This window comes from Leucoraja erinacea, chromosome 2 (genome assembly GCF_028641065.1).
Source record: "Leucoraja erinacea ecotype New England chromosome 2, Leri_hhj_1, whole genome shotgun sequence".
Lineage (NCBI taxonomy): Eukaryota > Metazoa > Chordata > Chondrichthyes > Rajiformes > Rajidae > Leucoraja > Leucoraja erinaceus.
Window position 1 is genome coordinate 11,144,437 of NC_073378.1, and position 18,379 is coordinate 11,162,815.

The window sequence follows — 18,379 nt, forward strand, 5'->3', positions numbered from 1 at the left end:
CAGCTATTTACAATGTATATTAATGATCTGGATGAGGGAATTGAAGGCAATATCTTGGTGAATCTCTGGAACTCTCTGCCACAGAGGGTAGTTGAGGCCAGTTCATTGGCTATATTTAAGAGGGAGTTAGATGTGGCCCTTGTGGCTAAGGGGATCAGGGGGTATGGAGAGAAGGCAGGTATAGGATACCGAGTTGGATGATCAGCCATGATCATATTGAATGGCGGTGCAGGCTCGAAGGGCCGAATGGCCTACTCCTGCACCTAATTTCTATGTTTCTATGTATATCACTACTCCCCCTGCTTTTACAATTCACCCCTCTTCCTCCTTATCTGACACCCTTTTGCCTTTTGTCCCCTTTTCATCGCTAGACTTTGTCCACCCATCTGAAAATCAAACCCCCTTTGCCTGTATCCACCTATGATACCCCCCTCCAACTCTTTTCTGCTTTCTCCACCCTGCTACATCAATCTGCAAAAGGATCCCGACCCAAAATGTTGCCTCTACATACCCTCCAGAGATGCATCCTGACCAGCTGAGTTGTGATATAAATTGCTTTGGCCACCTATTTGTCGAAATGTAGCGGAATTCTTGCTATTGAGGGAGTGCAGCCCAGGTTTACAAGGTTAATTCCCGGGATGGCAGGACTGTCATATGCTGAGAGAATGGAGCAGCTGGGCTTGTACACTCTGGAGTTTAGAAGGACAAGAGGGGATCTCATTGAAACGTATAAGATTGTTAAGGGTTTGGACACGCTAGAGGCAGGAAACATGTTCCCGATGTTGGGGGAGTCTAAAACCAGGGGCCACAGCTTAAGAATAAAGGGTAAGCCATTTAGAATGGAGACGAGGAAACACTTTTTCTCACAGAGAGTGGTGAGTCTGTTGGAATTTGCTGGCTCAGAGGGCGGTGGAGGCAGGTTCTCTGGATGCTTTCAAGAGAGAGCTAGATAGGGCTCTTAAAAATAGCGGTGGCAGGGGATATGGGGAGAAGGCAGGAACAGGGTTCTGATTGGGGATGATCAGCCATGATCACATTGAATGACGGTGCTGGCTCAAAGGGCCGAATGGCATACTCCTGCACCTGTTGTCTATTGCCTATTGGAAGAGGCCCTTTGGCCCACAGTGTTTGTGCCACACATGATGCCAATAGCAACTTCACAGCATAGTCCATGCTGGTATAATGGTGAATAGGGGAAAGGCTATTTATTTTGGCTGAAGGGATGTCAGCGTTTTTTGAAACGTCATTGAAATGAGCGTCAAATTGCGATGGAGTAAGGCAAGTAAGCATTTCCTCAGTGTCGTTAGACCCTGGAAAGGCAAGCCCATCAATGAGGGGAAATTATAAATGAATGGCCTTTTTCTTTCATCATTTTTAACAGTGTGGGTTCAGCTATACAGGCGAATTTGGTGCGAGGGAAGTGTAGTTGGCAGAAGACAAGGTGAACAGAATATTTATTAGCCACTCTGGCAAGAGAGACATGGAACTGTGTTGATTACCAATGAAAAGTTGACCCGAGTCTATCGGCAAAAATGTCCCCTCCCTGTTCATAAGGTGTGGGCAGTGCTGGTTGAACCCTTTTATTGTGATTGTGTTGAGACTTGTGTTGAGATGTGGATTGATAGGTTGGTGGAAAGAGAATACATGTCAACAGTGGTTTGTAGTTTGGAAGAAAACCTAAGGAGATCTTTTAACAACAAGTCCTTTTACTGCTTGCCAGCTGAAGTTAGCAAGAACTCAACAGATGCATTTTAACTGAACGAATACATAGTTGCAGGACCCGGCCTGAATTCAGCTGTTCATTGTTATCTTTCTGGAAATGCATTCCGACCCGTGTTGGAATTCATTGCCACAGACCGAGTCAATTGACATTTCTAAGGCAGAGATTGACAGATTTTTTGATTAGTAGGGGTGTCAGCAGTTATGGGGCAGTGGCAGAGGAATTGGGTTGAGGGAGAAAGACAGAGATGAGTCGTGATTGAATAACGGTGGAGACTTGATTGGCCGAATGTCCTTATTCTGCTCTTAGAATTTATGAGATGCCATGATCAGATGCTTGCATCTCCTCTGACATGGACCGCTCAGTAACTCTTGCTCACACTGCAATATCTCAGCTGCTCAGATCCCTTTGGTAGCTGTTCATAACTTTCTATAACTTTCTGTAATATTTTAAAAGGCCCTTCATTGGGATCTGTGAACATAGAAACATAGAAACATAGAAATTAGGTGCAGGAGTAGGCCATTCGGCCCTTCGAGCCTGCACCGCCATTCAATATGATCATGGCTGATAATCCAACTCAGTATCCCGTACCTGCCTTCTCTCCATACCCTCTGATCCCCTTGGCCACAAGGGCCACATCTAATTCCCTCTTAAATATAGCCAATGAACTGGCCTCAACTACCCTCTGTGGCAGAGAGTTCCAGAGATTCACCACTCTCTATGTGAAAAAAGTTCTCCTCATCTCGGTTTTAAAGGATTTCCCCCTTATCCTTAAGCTGTGATCCCTCGTCCTGGACTTCCCCAACATCGGGAACAATCTTCCTGCATCTAGCCTGTCCAACCCCTTAAGAATTTTGTAAGTTTCTAATTGCTAACATTGCTAACTGTGTCCTCATTAAATCCTCAGTCCTCAATTCTGTTATGTGAAATGCAATTGTCCACGGGAACAGCTTCTGAGGAACAACATATTTTTGGAAGGAGCTGTAGATGCTGGTTTACACTGAAGATACATACAAAATGCTGGAATACCAACCTGGCCCGCTGAGTTCTTCCAAGGCGCAAGGCCATCGATAGAATCTGCTTTTCTAACCAAACCATCAGCATTGGCAGAAGAAAACTTCTGCGGAGATATTACAATTCTACACCTAAATTAGTTCCCTGTAAGATGTACACTGCAAACAGAATATTTATCCAGTACTTTTTGCCTTAAATCAATATGTCTCTAGGTTGAGTGGAATATTGGAGGTGAGATATTAATTGGTGTTTGAAATGGGTTTTTTTCCCCAGGTGTGAGGCCTTGGTCAAATGTCATGGAAATACTGGAAGAAAAGGATGGGGTTGACACAGAGCTTCTCGTTTACACAATGACTTTGATCAATAAGGTGAGTGCAATATCCAACAGACCAGTGTGGAGCAGCTGCCGCCTGTCGCAATTTGCCCACTTGTCACACAGTGGCACTGCTGCTAGAGCTACTGCCTCGCAGTGTCAGAGACCCAGGTTCAACCCTGACCTCAGGTGCTCTCTGTGTGGAGTTTGCATGCTCTCCCTGTGACCACCTGTGTTTTTTCCAAGCACTCCGGTTTCCTACCACATCCCAAAGACGTGCAGGTGTGTCGATTGATTGACCATTGGAAATTGCCCCAGATGTGTAGTGAGTGGATGTTTAAGTGTGATAACATAGAACTAGTGTGAACGGGTGATAGCTGAGACACATGGACTTGGTGAGCTGCAGAATCCCATTGAGTTGGATGGTCATTGTGATTGTATTGAGCAGAGCCAAATAATGGTCTACCTCTTTACCAAATTTCAATGTTTCTGTGGGAGATCATCCTCTTTCTTGGCTGGAGCAGGTTTGTAAGATTGTTCTGTACATTAACAGTGAATTGGTCAGCCAGGTATAAGCATCATGATACAAATAATGAGAAAGCATCTGTCCAGATGTTCCTCTGCCAAGCACAGAGTTTAGTTTAGAGATGCTGGTTTAAATCGAAGATAGGCATAAAATGCCAGAGTAACTCAACGGGACAAGCAGCATCTCTGTTAGAAGAAATGACTTGAGAATTAAGGGACAGAAGTTTAGGGGTAATATGAGGGGGAACTTCTTTACGCAGAGAGTGGTGGCGGTGTGGAATGAGCTCCCAGTGGAAGTGGTGGAGGCAGGTTCATTGGTATCATTTAAAAATAAATTGGATAGGCATATGGATGAGAAGGGAATGGAGGGTTATGGTATGAGTGCAGGCAGGTGGGACTAAGGGGGAAAAAAATGTGTTCGGCATGGACTTGTAGGGCCGAGATGGCCTGTTTCCGTGCTGTAATTGTTATATGGTTATATGGTTATATGGAAATGGATGACGTTTCGAGTCAAAACCCTTCTTCAGTCTAAAGAAGTGTCTCAACCCGAAACGTCATCCATTCTTTCTATCCAGAGACGCTTGCCTGTCCTGCTGAGTTACTCCAACATTTTGTGTCTATCAAACCCATGAGATTCTCGGCGGTAGCATAAATGTTAATGCCAACTAACACAATCGATGACTTGACATTTAACATCTTTATGCACTTGAAATACACTTTACTCCATTAGATAATTGCAATGATGAATTTTATGACATATCATGTGACAACCAGTCTGGTAGCATTTAATAAATGTTGATAGTTACATTTCTAAGCCGAAAATGGAACGCCAAGTTCAGAAGGCTTCTGGATAATTGCCATGTGCGCCATCCAGTGGTGATCTGTCGACGTGCACACAGCTTTCACAAACCTTTGGTGGAAGGAGGTTGGGGGAGGGGGTAGGTGCTGTGTTTCAACTGTGGCCAAAGAACTTCCACAAAGGTCCAGGAATAGCTGTGAATAGTGTCCAGCTGGGTTAAATTGTGCAGAGAAGCCAGAATGAATTGGGAATAAACTGCCACAAGGCAAGTAAAATAAAACTGACATTCTGCTGGTTGTATTCGTGTGATCATTATTCTGCCCTGTATATTAAGATTGTACTGTACACCACCAAATGGATAATTACATCACAGAATGCTAATAAATTAATGTTTTTAGGGATGGATCTCTGACGATCGCATCATATACTAGTCAACAACTAAGTTACAGAGATAGGTTGAATAAGTTAGGTCTTTATTCTCTGGAGCGCAGAAGGTTAATGGGGGACTTGATAGAGGTCTTTAAAATGATGAGAGGGATAGACAGAGTTGATGTGGACAAGCTTTTCCCTTTGAGAATAGGGAAGGTTCAAACAAGAGGACATGACTTCAGAATTAAGGGACAGAAGTTTAGGGGTAATATGAGGGGGAACTTCTTTACTCCGAGAGTGGTAGCGGTGTGGAATGAGCTTCCAGTGGAAGTGGTGGAGGCAGGTCCATTGGTATCATTTAAAAATAAATTGGATAGGCATATGGATGAGAAGGGAATGGAGGGTTATGGTATGAGTGCAGGCAAGTGGGACTAAGGGGAAAAAAAGTTGTTCGGCACGGACTTGTAGGGCCAAGATGGCCTGTTTCCGTGCTGTAATTGTTATATGGTTATATGGTTATATAGTTTGCTATACCACAGTTTTATCTTTAGCCTTGTATTTTCATTTTAGATTGCATATTTTCATATTGTTATCATGATCTGATGACACACAGAGGGTAGTGGGTATATGGAATGAAACATTTCCTGACTAGGGGTTCGTATAATTAAATGTTTTATTCAGACTGAGATTGCAACGTGGGGAACACGTAGGTATAAGCGAGAAAATATCAAGTTGGCAAACTGAAGGTCAACATTGAATTATCCGCCTCTATCTCAGCATCTTTTTACTTTCTCCATTTCATATTGACATTCATGTATATCTCAGGAAATAATGTGGAGGAAAGAAATGTGTAGCAAGTGGAAGCTGAGTGGTTAGAGCTAGGGGTGTTGCTAGTGGTTAGCAGGTGGAAGTACGAAGTGAATAGATGCTTGGGCTCCTGCCAGGTTACACAACAGCACAGCAACTGAGGGGATGGTGGTCTGACAAATTTATGAGAAAGAAGCTGAGTCAATGTTTGCAAATACACATACATAGTTAGTTTCAAAACTGATTCTTTCCTTGAAATCAATCAATTTTGACATGAAATTAATTAACCTATAACTAAATATTTTCTTTATTTTTAAATGGATCCACTAACTTCTTGTGTGTGAGGGGTCTACTGAGCTGTCAAAAACACAACACACACACACACACACACAAAATAATCGTGCATTTTGTGCACACTGAACTTAGAATGAATTTCCAAAGTGTTGTTTGATTCTTTAATTCTTTCAGCAGTTTGTTCCAAAACTTCATGCAATCTTTTCATCGCAGCGCTCACAAAAGTGACAACTTTTCATTGCCTAAATTTGGTCGAAGCAGTGAATTCTGGCACAGAGAGAGAGAGAGAGAGAGAGAGAGAGGCTGGCAGTGGAGCAGTTTTGCAGATGCATTTTTTTTTTTTTTTTTAAAGTGTGTTTCTTTTCAATAACGCTTTCTCTCTCCTAATGGAATGATTGTGTTCATGTGCTTTGTTGGAATTCCCAGACATTGGCAGGATTGCCTGATCAAGATTCCTTCTATGATGTAGTGGACTGTCTGGAAGAACAAGGGATGGAAGCTATTTCACAGAGACACTTGAACAAAAAAGGAACGGACTTGGACTTGGTGGAACAATTCAATATTTATGAGGTAATATTTCACACACACATTAATGTGAATGCATTGACATTTTTTTTTTTTTAAAAGCTGATGGGGAGGACGAACTGTGCGTCTGTGTGTCATTATGAAAGGAAGCCTGAGGCAAGGCCCATGCCAGTCTATTATTCAGGATAAGCTGCTAATACTACAATAAAGCACTTGCTTCAGAAGGATGTTGTTGAGTTGTAGAAAAATGAAGCTGCAGTCCCCATTCAGGAATGTAATTGACTCGGCTTTCTTGTAGGAATGGAACTATTTGCTGGCATTGGTGTTCAGCGCTGATGTATATGGCTAACTTAAGCATTTGCTATCACAATTGAAACATGCAATGCTGCTGGAATTGGGGGCAAATGCACACCATTTTGCTGTTTTGTATTTTGTTTTTTTTCGTTGTACTCATCATTTGATATGCTGCTTACTCTGTAAGCTTCGTGTGAATAAGGAATACGTTTCACCCAAGCCTAGGTGCAGGCATATCAGAGGGATCAAAGTAAACATTGCAAGAGATGCGGGATAAAATGTCACGCAACAAAGGCAATCCGCAATTGCCAGTAGTGACTCAACTGAAGAATCAGTTTATAAGTGGTTCAGTCAGAAGTACTCTGGGTCATAAATGTCAAAAAAGCACACACTGATTTGTAATGAAAGATAACAAGGCTGAAATAGATATGACCTCGGGTGTTACTTGAGAGCAGTCAACTAAATGAATCTTGAGTGGTTTCCTCATTTTCCTCAAAACTGATAACTCAAATCCTTTATCTTTGCCACGTGTGGATCTATTGCACTGTAACACAAAGTTAGAGCAAGATGCATGCAACTGTGAAAGAACATTTGATATGTAATTGGTGGTTAATAGTTGCCACTGACCCTTAAATGATTTAACAACAAGGAAGATGACAGTCGAGCTTATGGATCAAATATAACTCCTAGTTGTAAAGAATACCAGGATAAAGAAACAAAGGGAATGTAATTTACACTGTCAGTGGGGGAATAAAAATAAAATAACCACATTCTAGAAATGTACAGCATTTTGGACAGCATCCTTTAAAGGAAAAAGTCTGGATTATGATTGAAAGAGTGCACAGTCAAAATATTGTTCTTTACTTCTGCTGGTGGTGCTTTTGTGCATTTCAAACATCTCCTTATTTTAAAAGTGCCATTAATTGTTAAAATGGATATCTATCTATTTCCCATTTAATAGTGAAACCGAATGTTCCAGAATAATATGTATTTCCAAACTTCAAAACAATTTTGACCACATACCCTATCTGTGTCTATGTCTCTCATAATGTCTTCCCTCAGCCTCATTCCAGGGAAAATAAGCTCAGCTTAGCCATTGCCTCTCCATAACTAATAACCATATAACCATATAACCATATAACAATTACAGCACGGAAACAGGCCATCTCGACCCTTCTAGTCCGTGCCGAGCACGTATTCTCCCCTAGTCCCATATACCTGCGCTCAGACCATAACCCTCCATTCCTTTCTCGTCCATATAACTATCCAATTTATTTTTAAATTATAAAATTAAATTTTAAATCGAACCTGCCTCCACCACCTTCACTGGAAGCTCATTCCACACAGCCATCACTCTCTGAGTAAAGAAGTTCCCCCTCATGTTACCCCTAAACATAATCCAGTCAACATCCTGGTGAAACATTTCTCCACTCTCTCCAGCAACATCATATTCTGTTGAACAATATCTAAAGGAAGCCCACAGGCGGACAGCAAGAGTGTAGACTATTTGAGTTGAGGAATATATTGTCCATCATTCCAAAATTGGCTCTGACCAAATTCTTAAGGTCATGGCTGACAAGTCGCTACAATGGCAGATGGAGATTTGGTGTCCAAATCTGAGGAAAGACATTCTTGCCATAGAGGGAGTACAGAAATGGTTCACAAGACTGATTCCAGGAATGTCAGGACTTTCATATGAAGAAAGACTGGATAGACTCAGTTTGTACTCGCTAGAATTTAGAAGATTGAGGAGGGATCTTATAGAAACTTAAAAAATTCTTAAGGGGTTGGACAGGCTAGATGCAGGAAGATTGTTCCGATGTTGGGGAAGTCCAGAACAAGGGGTCACAGTTTTAATGATAAGGGGGAAATCTTTTAGGACCGAGATGAGAAAAACATTTTTCACACAGAGAGTGGTGAATCTCTGGTATTCTCTGCCACAGAAGGTAGTTGAGGCCAGTTCATTTGCTATATTTAAGAGGGAGTTAGATGTGGCCCTTGTGGCTAATGGGATCAGGGGGTATGGAGAGAAGGCAGGTACAGGATACTGAGTTGGATGATCAGCCATGATCATATTGAATGGCGGTGCAGGCTCGAAGGACAGAATGGCCTCCTCCTGCACCTATTTTCTATGTTTCTATGTTTTGGTGACTACGTCACAAACCGTTCCATACCAACATTGTTAACTCGAACTGGTTTAGCCATGTGGGAGCAGCTTCACCACACCTAATTCAATGGTTGAGGAGGCAAGTTGGTGAATAAATGTCAGTTTTAAAAATGAAATACAAAAATAGCAAAACTTTTACACACACAGATTTTCAATACAAATATTGGCTAAGTTTTCAAAACTATTTACCGTAATGAATGTATTGCAGATGACTCTAAAACATGAAGATGGAGATGAAGATGTTAGCATAAGTGGTCGCAAAGACAGACGGAGATCAAGCCTTGGTACGAATGAACGACGTGGCTTAGAACGGCGGAGAAGTCGAAGGCATTCTATCCAGAATATCAAGACCTCATTGTCTGGTTCTGCCAGCCCAAGCAGTCCATTGCCTGGCCAATTAAGTCCAAATTTCCTTTCACCCAATGGCCAGAGGCTTGAAGACCTCAATGAAAAGTAAGTTTTCATCAAAACCTAAAATAAGCATTGAGACTGTATTGAGATGTTGTGGTGCGTGGGTCTCAAAAGGAGGCACGAAGTCCAGTGTTTGAGAAGCACCTTTATTGTATTCCTCCCGGTTGAAGGGAAGACGAAACCAGAGGAAGATGGCACCCAAACCCTGCCTTTTAAACCCTCCGGCTGAGGGCCGCCTCCGGACTGCACCACTCCTGTGCCGAGGGGCTCGGCAGTATAATGGCACGACCCTTAGGAGCCGCCACAATGTGGTCATAAGAGTCTGGGATTAATTGTATTTGCTCTATCCTCTCTCGCACCATAAATCTTTGTCCATATTATTATGCAATGATTTTCATCCTGACGCTAGCTACCATATTGCAGATAACTAAGAGTAAATTAGTTTGTTTTTAAGTTTTATGACCATTTCGCAGCTATTAAATAGTATAAGCCGGTCACGGAGGCGCAGCGGTAGAGTTGCTGCCTCACAGCACAAATGCAGCGCCGGAGACTCGGGTTCGATCCCGACTGCGGGTGCTGTCTTTACGGAGTTTGTACGTTCTCCCCGTGATCTGCGTGGGTTTTCTCAGAGAGCTTCGGTTTCCTCCCACACTCCAAAGACGTACTGGTGTGTAGGTTAATTTGCTTGGTATAAGTGTCAATTGTCCCTAGTGTGTGTAGGATATTGTTAATGTGCGGGGATCGCTGGGCAGCGCGGACCCAGTGTGCAGAAGGGCCCGTATCTCTAAACTAAAATTATTGAAGAAGGCCATTACTCATTCTGACGCTGAATTTGCATAGATTGTATCCGATCCAATTCAGAGAATTATACTCTCCTCCAAAATAATACGCGGAGACTATGCTTTAAAGAAAAGGCACAGATTAAAATGTAATCCATCCAAATTAGTGTAAAGTTTTATCAGTTCTGAATGAGATGTGGGATATGCAAAATGCAGAGACCCACTAATGGATTCACACGCACAACCGTTCCCCCACGCTGGGTCCCCATTGTCCGTTGTTCTCCCCCCCCCCTCCCCATTGGCCAATGTTCTTCCCTCTCCCCCCCCCCACCACCTTACGGGGTGTCCCCTCATGCCGGGTCCTCCATTGTTCTTCCCCTCCCCCCTCTCATCGACCGTCGACCGCGGGCCTACCCGTGAGGCATTGCCGCTGCCGCAAGGCTTCAACACCGCTGAGGCCCCATCGTCGCAAGGCTTTACTGCTGCCACCGCTGTCGACGCCTCCGTGGTGCCGACCCGGGCCCCAGCAGCAGGCTCTGTCGGTTGCTGCGCCAACCAGGACCCTGACCCGCGAGGTCCGGCTCTTCCGTCCGACCTGCGAGGCCCCAGCTGGCTCTGGCCCAGGCTTCTATGTGGCAATCCGGGAGGCATCGAGACCGCGGCACCTCGATAAAGGTCTCCAGCCACGTTCCCAGTCCACAGCCACAGTCCGTCTGGAAGCCTTCTGGCCATATGCCCCATCGAGATGCCTTCTGGAATCCACATCTGGAGAGGGTGAGGTGGAATTTATATCCAGGAGGAATTCCTGCACTTCCAGTAACCACTATAGTGATGAACATCTTGGCAAGATAGTGGATTAAGTTGTAAGATGTAAATGATAGTCCTAATCATATTTTAGCTACGTGTAACTTTTAGATTTATTCCCTTTTTTCATTTGTTCTATTCACACTGCATTACAATTGTGATTAGAACAAATGAAAAAAGGGAATATAATTTTTTCAAAAATAATTTAATTGTGTGGAACGTTACCTATTGGCCGTTGCAGATACTCACATTAGGTGCTGGTCAAATCTTCCTTGTTCCATTCTTAAGCCTAAAGGGAAAGTATTGTCCATCCTGTTTCAAAACCTACAATACCATGACCTTGTATTCTACAGGATATGTTTGTTTTAATACTGGTCCACCCAAATGTAGAATCCCAACTCTGCTTTTCCTCTTTCTGCATCTCCCCATCCTAATTCTCCGACAGTGTGCCTCATTGTCACCTTCCCCTCAGCTAACAATGATCTATTCTACATTTTCCTCGAGGTTCATCCTCCTTGATCTCCCGTTTTCACGCCTTACCCTTCCATATCTCTATGGCTCCTTCCACCAGTCTGAAGAAGTGTTTCGACCCGAAACGTCATCCATTCCTTCTGTCCAAAGATGCTGCCTGTCCCACTGAGTTATACCAGTATTTTGTGTCTTATCTTGGTGGCATGTTGATGTCCGATGTGGCCTCCTCTATTCTTGTTTTTGATATCAATATCACTGTATCCAGCAACTGTGTAGTTCAGCACCAAATGACCGACCAGGCTGATGAAGCAAGCGACACTGAGGATGTATTTGGGGCAATTCACACACCGCCTAGTGCGTGAGTACAGGAGCTGCATTGAATTGCTTGGATGCGGCTGGGCCTGCTCCTCTTCTGCTCCCTGTGCTTCATTACTCTGGGGATGGCAGGCTGGTGTGAAAAGCTTTTATCGCCGGGCATGCAATGAGCAAACTACTTTTGTTCATTTTCTACACTTTGGTCTGAATTTTCATGGAATTTGCTGAGGGGAAGATTTCCAGTAAATGTACACAAAGCTGTACTTTTCCTGTGGCTTACTTTCTTTGTAACACTGTGCAGTCTATGGTTGATGCTGCAAGAGGGTGGCACTTTCACACTTCTGTGCCTTTTGCCTGATGGGAGCAGGGAGAAGGAATGACTGGAGTGGGCCAAGTCTTTGATTAAGTTGGCTGCTTTCCAAGGCAGCATGAAGTATAGATGGAGTCAACAGTGGGCAGTCTGGTATTTGTGATGGACTGGGCTACAACTCTATGCAATTTCTTGTGGTCTTGGGTAGAGCTGTTCCCAAACCAATCTGAGATGCTACCCGAAGTAGACCAGAGATAGGTCTGAGTGCTTGAAGATGTTTTTGTGGTTTAGCAAAATACGATGCAAGAAGTAAACAAAAGACAAAAAAGACTGAAGAGTGGGAGTCAAGCAGCACAATGCAATAGAATTTCTTCCTTACACAAGAGGAGATTGAACTATTGCCCTTTAAAGTTATTTAAGGTTGCAATTAACTTCATTTACTTGCAGAATGTTAGCTAATTTAAAAGTTTAGCTGTTTAAAATGTTAGCTGTTTAAAAATTTAAAAATAAATTGGATAGGCATATGGATGAGAAGGGAATGGAGGGTTATGGTATGAGTGCAGGCAGGTGGGACTAAGGGGAAAAAAACATTTGTTCGGCACGGACTTGTAGGGCCGAGATGGCCTGTTTCCGTGCTGTAATTGTTATATGGTAATGATGAACCACTCCTGCAATATGACCAATTGGTTGTAGAAGGAGCAATAAATGCTATTGGCCACAGGACGAGAGCTGGGCCTTGAAGACCAGCTCCCACTTCAACCACTGTTTGCAGTTGAGAGACAAATTAAATGGTACTTCCTGGTCATGTCTGCATGAGAGTTGTTTTCACTGGACTGTACCTAGACCGTTGCAGAATTGACCCCACCCTTGAATGGAGGAGATGGGTGAGGAACTAATCATCCACTTTGTATTGGACAAACGGTTGGAATGTGTAAAACTAGATCTTGATCTGTAACTTTCAGTTTCACAGCCCTATAAATGGAACGTGAAACAATTGTTTGTCCTAAGTATGCTATCCAGTAAGCCAAATTAGTTGGCCACCGTTAGTTGCCTCTGGTGTGGAAGTGAGTGGCGAATATGGGGCTGAGTCGGTGAGAATATAATGGGAATAAAAAAGATGGGATTAATAATGTAGGATTTGGATTTACGTCTGTTATTGTCACATGCATCTTTCAAAACTCTTTAGATTCTGGAGTAGTTCCTGAGGATTGGCGGGTAGCAAACGCAACCCCACTTTTTAAGAAGGGAGGGAGAGAGAAAATGGGGATTTACAGACCAGTTATTCTAACATCGGTAGTGGGGAAACTGCTAGAGTCAGTTATTAAAGATGGGATAGCAGCACATTTGGAAAGTGGTGAAATCATTGGACAAAGTCAGCATGGATTTACGAAAGGTAAATCATGTCTGACGAATCTTATAGAATTTTTCGAGGATGTAACTAGTAGAGAGTGGTGAATCTCTGGAATTCTCTGCCACAGAGGGTAGTTGAGGCCAGTTCATTGGCTATATTTAAGAGGGAGTTAGATGTGGCCCTTGTGGCTAAGGGGATCAGGGGGTATGGAGAGAAGGCAGGTACGGGATACTGAGTTGGATGATCAGCCATGATCATATTGAATGGCGGTGCAGGCTCGAAGGGGCGAATGGCCTACTCCTGCACCTAATTTCTATGTTTCTATGTATCGTGGTACAATGAAAACGTGTGGTCTCATCAAATCAAATAGTACTACACATGATTACACCCAACACAAACTCAAGGACAAAAGGTAGAGTGAAGAGAAAGATACTGAGTGCAGAATATAGTTCTCAACATTGCAGCATGGCTGTTCTAGAGACAAAGTCCAGTGCCTGTAGTGAGGTAGGTTGGTGAATCAGGGCTGTACCACAAAATACTGGAGTAACTGCAGGTCAGGCAACAACTTTGGAGAAAAAAGAATAGATGGCGTTTTGGGTCGGGACCCTCATTCAGTCTGAAAGTCGAGGTTTGGGAGTGGAAATTGAACCATAGGTGAGAAAAGGCCAGAACTAACCGGGGCCGGCATCAGATGACCTCTGGAAAAGTGGAGCCTATAATGGCCCATTGTTGACTGGGCAAGGTGTGATAATGAGAGGGGTAAAAGGATGCAAACAGTGGAACTGGTAGGACGACTAGGGTGGGGGAGGAGGGGAGGTTATGCCGCAGTTACTTGAAATTGGAGAATCACATGTTCAGCTACTTTGAACTTGACATTAAACCAAAGTGATTCCTACAGGGGCCATAAGAGTTTGTTCCACCTCATTGCAGTAGGCTGTTGCACATTTGCAAACTGTGTTGAACTCCAAAATAAACCACTGCTGTAACCTTGACAAGGCGGTTCACTTTCTATCTTAGCACCAACTACGGGTATACATTTCGATGAAGAACACAGATATTTTCGGAGACTTACAAAAATGGTATCCAGGTCATTGGTGGAGTTTGTGGGAAAGAATGTATTAAATACTCGGCCCCCCTTGTAAACTTGACTTCCAGAAGAGTACATTGGAGATTATGCTAGTAACATAAACACTAGTAAGATTTGACATTGTGACTTTTCTGTCCTTCCTGTCATCGAGGTTGGAGTAATGGTCGTAAAATTAGGCCTTAGTTGTTTTTAACTACAGTCACTGGAATCCAACTCATCTCAGTTTCCTTCTGCTGGTGTCAGCTGGTTATTGGCATGGACAGATGAACTGGGGGTAGGATTATAATATCAGCCGAGCACTCGAAACCTGTGGAACCATCTGAAAGCATTGGTGTGATACTTTCCCCAATATTTTCGACTGCGCATTGTAAAACTCTTAGTTGGATACGTGTGAAGAGACCCTTCCTTGTAAGTCACTGTGCTTGAGATGTAACATAACTGTGTTATCAGAAATGTGGCTGTGTATGAAGAAACTGATTCTTCATTATCACTTGTTTTGCTAAGTAGATATTAATGCATCTGGAGTTTTGACTATTTTCGAGTTTTTTTTAATTCATTATTCAAGGAAATTAAATATTTCATATTAATTGGAAAACAACTTCATCTAATCAAGATTAGGTCAATATTGATCATGTTAGTAAAATATATTGTACTATCTAAAATTACTATGGTTTCCAATGTAATAATTCTTATTAAAACATCACAAAGTGAATGCATGAGAAAGCATTTCCTGTATGTTGGATGTTAAAGGGCCTGTCCCACTGCGGTGAATTTCATTGCCCACCAATTAAACTACATTCTGGTTTGGGTGAATTTCTAGCATAGATGTGGGTGGAAGTAAGAAAATAATTAGATTTTTCAATATGATCAGAATTTGTTGCAGAAGTGAGTCCAGACAGTGATTCTAATGTTCTCTTTTGACCTTGGATCCAGGTCATTGGTGGAGTTTGTGGGAAAGAATGTATTAAATACTCGGCCCCCCTTGTAAACTTGACTTCCAGAACAGTACATTGGAGATTATGCTAGTAACATAAACACTAGTAAGATTTGACATCGTGACTTTTCTGTCCTTCCTGTCATCGAGGTTGGAGTAATGGTTGTAAAATTAGGCCTTAGTTGTTTTTAACTACAGTCAATGGAATCCAACTCATCTCAGTTTCCTTCTGCTGGTGTCAGCTGGTTATTGGCATGGACAGATGAACTGGCGGTAGGATTATAATATCAGCCGAGCACTCGAAACCTGTGGAACCACCTGAAAGCATTGGTGTGATACTTTCCCCAATATTTTCGACTGCGCATTGTAAAACTCTTAGTTGGATACGTGCGAAGAGACCCTTCCTTGTAAGTCACTGTGCTTGAGATGTAACATAGCTGTGTTATCAGAAATGTGGCTGTGTATGAAGAAACTGATTCTTCATTATCAATTGTTTTGCTAAGTAGATATTAATGCATCTGGAGTTTTGACTATTTTCAAGTTTTTTTTAATTCATTATTCAAGGAAATTAAATATTTCATATTAATTGGAAAACAACTTCATCTAATCAAGATTAGGTCAATATTGATCATGTTAGTAAAATATATTGTACTTTCTAAAATTACTATGGTTTCCAATGTAATAATTCTTATTAAAACATCACAAAGTGAATGCATGAGAAAGCATTTCCTGTATGTTGGATGTTAAAGGGCCTGTCCCACTGCAGTGAATTTCATTGCCTACCAATTAAACTACATTCTGGTTTGGGTGGAAGTAAGCATAGATGTGGGTGGAAGTAAGAAAATAATTAGATTTTTCAATTTGATCAGAATTTGTTGCAGAAGTGAGTCCAGACAGTGATTCTAATGTTCTCTTTTGACCTTGGTTATTCAAGGCTAAAGGGCCTGTCCCACTTTCGCGACCTTTACAGGCGACTGCCCGTACCCGTGATAGGTCGCAGAAATTTTCAACATGTTAAAAATTCAACGGCGACCATAAAGATGCCACGACTCTTTGGAGACCTCTCACCACCACGGTTGTGAGAGGTCTCCTATGCTCGTGTGAGGTCACCCGCGACATGTTGCTGGGGTCACCTGTATGGACGTGAGAGGTCACCTATGGTCTCCAAAGATTCGTAGCGTCTTTCTGGTCACCGCTGATTTTTCAATATGTTGAACATTTTTGCTACGTATGACGAGTACCAGCAGTCGCATGTAAGGGTCAAAGTGGGACAGGCCCTTAACTAACCTTTAAAATAGATTCATATGGTTGGGAGATAGGTGGAAAACTAATTGCATGTACCTTCACTGCCATCTAAGTCATACCAGTTAAGGGCCTGTTCCACCAGCATGCGATTGCATGCGTCTAGCACGTCCAAACATGGTCGCTTGAGGCGTACGGCCTCGTGGGGCCGGTCCCAATTCGAACCGCGGAGGTGTATGGAGTTGTGCAGGGCTGGTCCCGACATCAAACTCACCAATCAGCTGAGCAGGAGGCGGGCCGACTGAATTTGGACGTCGCATGGCGTCGGGCGGTGACGCATCATGCACCGGCACGCCGGGCGGTGACGTCATAGCGAAATGCCACGCGCTAGGCGTACGCCGTCAAGACGCTGCGTACGATGTTAAGATGCTACATATGATGTCAGGACGCTGCGTACAGCCTCGATGCGGCTGCGGTCCGACAGGTCGTTGTCGTACGGGATTTTCGAACAGTGCAAGATTTTTGGAGCCCCGCGCGATGTCGGGACCAGCCCCGCACAACTCCATACGCCTCCGCCGATCGAAGTGGGACCGGCCCCGCGAGGCCATACGGCTCAAGCGACCACGTTTGGTCGAGCTAGACGCATGCTATCGCATGCTGGTGGGGCAGGCCATTAACTGATCAGCATTGCTGTGAATAACTAACTATTATATACTCATGGAATCTTCCCAGTAAGACATTGGATATTATATCTGTCAAATCTGAACAGATAAAAGCCTTAATTTATATCGTTAAGTAAGTAATTGTAATAATGAACACAATTTAAATACTTTTGCAAATTTGTCTCTGTTTTAAGTATATTACCCCTGAGGTAGTACTTTAGAGGTACAGTGCAGAAACAGGCCTTCGACTCACCGACTCCACAGCCACCAGTCAATACCCCATACACTTACACTATCCTACACACTATGGAAAATGTTACTATTTTACCCAGCCAATTAACCGCAAACCAGTACATCCTTGGAGTGTGGGCAAAAACCAGAGACCCGGAGAAAAACCATGTGGTCACAAGGAGAGCATACAAACTCTGTACTGACAGCACCACAGTCAGGATCGAACATGGGCCTCTGGTACTGCAAGGCAACAACTCTACCACTGCGCCACTGTGCAGCCCCACAAAGGAGAGGCAGTTCAACACACCTTCTCTCTTTTCCTCTTTTTTCTCTGCCCCATCACCTCATTTATACGCACACTTCGCCTACCACCCTGTTTGCTCCCTGCAGTCTCTCCCCCTTAATTATCCTCAACATGAATTCAAAGAGTGTTTAGTGACAAAGTTTAATACAAAGGCTTTCAGATTGTTGAAATTGGTATTTAAGAAGACTCGAGTCAAACAATTCCACCTCCATTCCAGATCATCTCATTATTTTTTTTTAATTCCCGCTATTGAAGTGCTTTTGTTCAGATGCAGTGATTCTTGTTAATCAAGTCCTTTCGTTCCACTTTGGAGAATTCCATAAGGTAGGTCATTTTAATATAGAAATTCCCATCATTCATAGAGCTTGGCTCCAATTCCATTGTGTAACACATGGGAGTTAGATTTGATACTGAGAAATCATCTACATTAGAACATCTTTATTTTGGGGATTAAGAATGTCTGTTCAGACACGACCATTTATGTCCATTTCTGTATAAGTTTTATGTTCTATAAGGAGTAGTTGTAAATCTAATTTATAGAGTCATAAAAAGATACAGCATGGAAACGGGCCATTGAGTCCAATGAATTCATGCTGACCATCCACTACCATTTATACCAATCCTATTTTAAGCCCATTTTGTTTTCTGTCC

General features: G+C 42.9%; 1 protein-coding gene across 9 annotated transcripts in view; it reads left to right on the forward strand.

Annotated features, from left to right (window-relative positions):
• LOC129706915 (FH1/FH2 domain-containing protein 3-like) overlaps positions 1-18,379 on the forward strand; it is a 649,864-nt gene that overhangs the window by 463,320 nt on the left and 168,165 nt on the right. For 8 of the 9 annotated variants that reach the window (XM_055651562.1, XM_055651571.1, XM_055651579.1 and 5 more), the window contains exons 8-10: positions 3,008-3,102; positions 6,268-6,411; positions 9,036-9,280. In XM_055651562.1, coding sequence (XP_055507537.1) covers positions 3,008-3,102; positions 6,268-6,411; positions 9,036-9,280 — 484 coding nt within the window. Of the gene's footprint in view, positions 1-3,007; positions 3,103-6,267; positions 6,412-9,035; positions 9,281-11,557; positions 11,651-18,379 lie in introns of all 9 variants that reach the window. The other variant, XM_055651616.1, reaches the window with a different exon arrangement.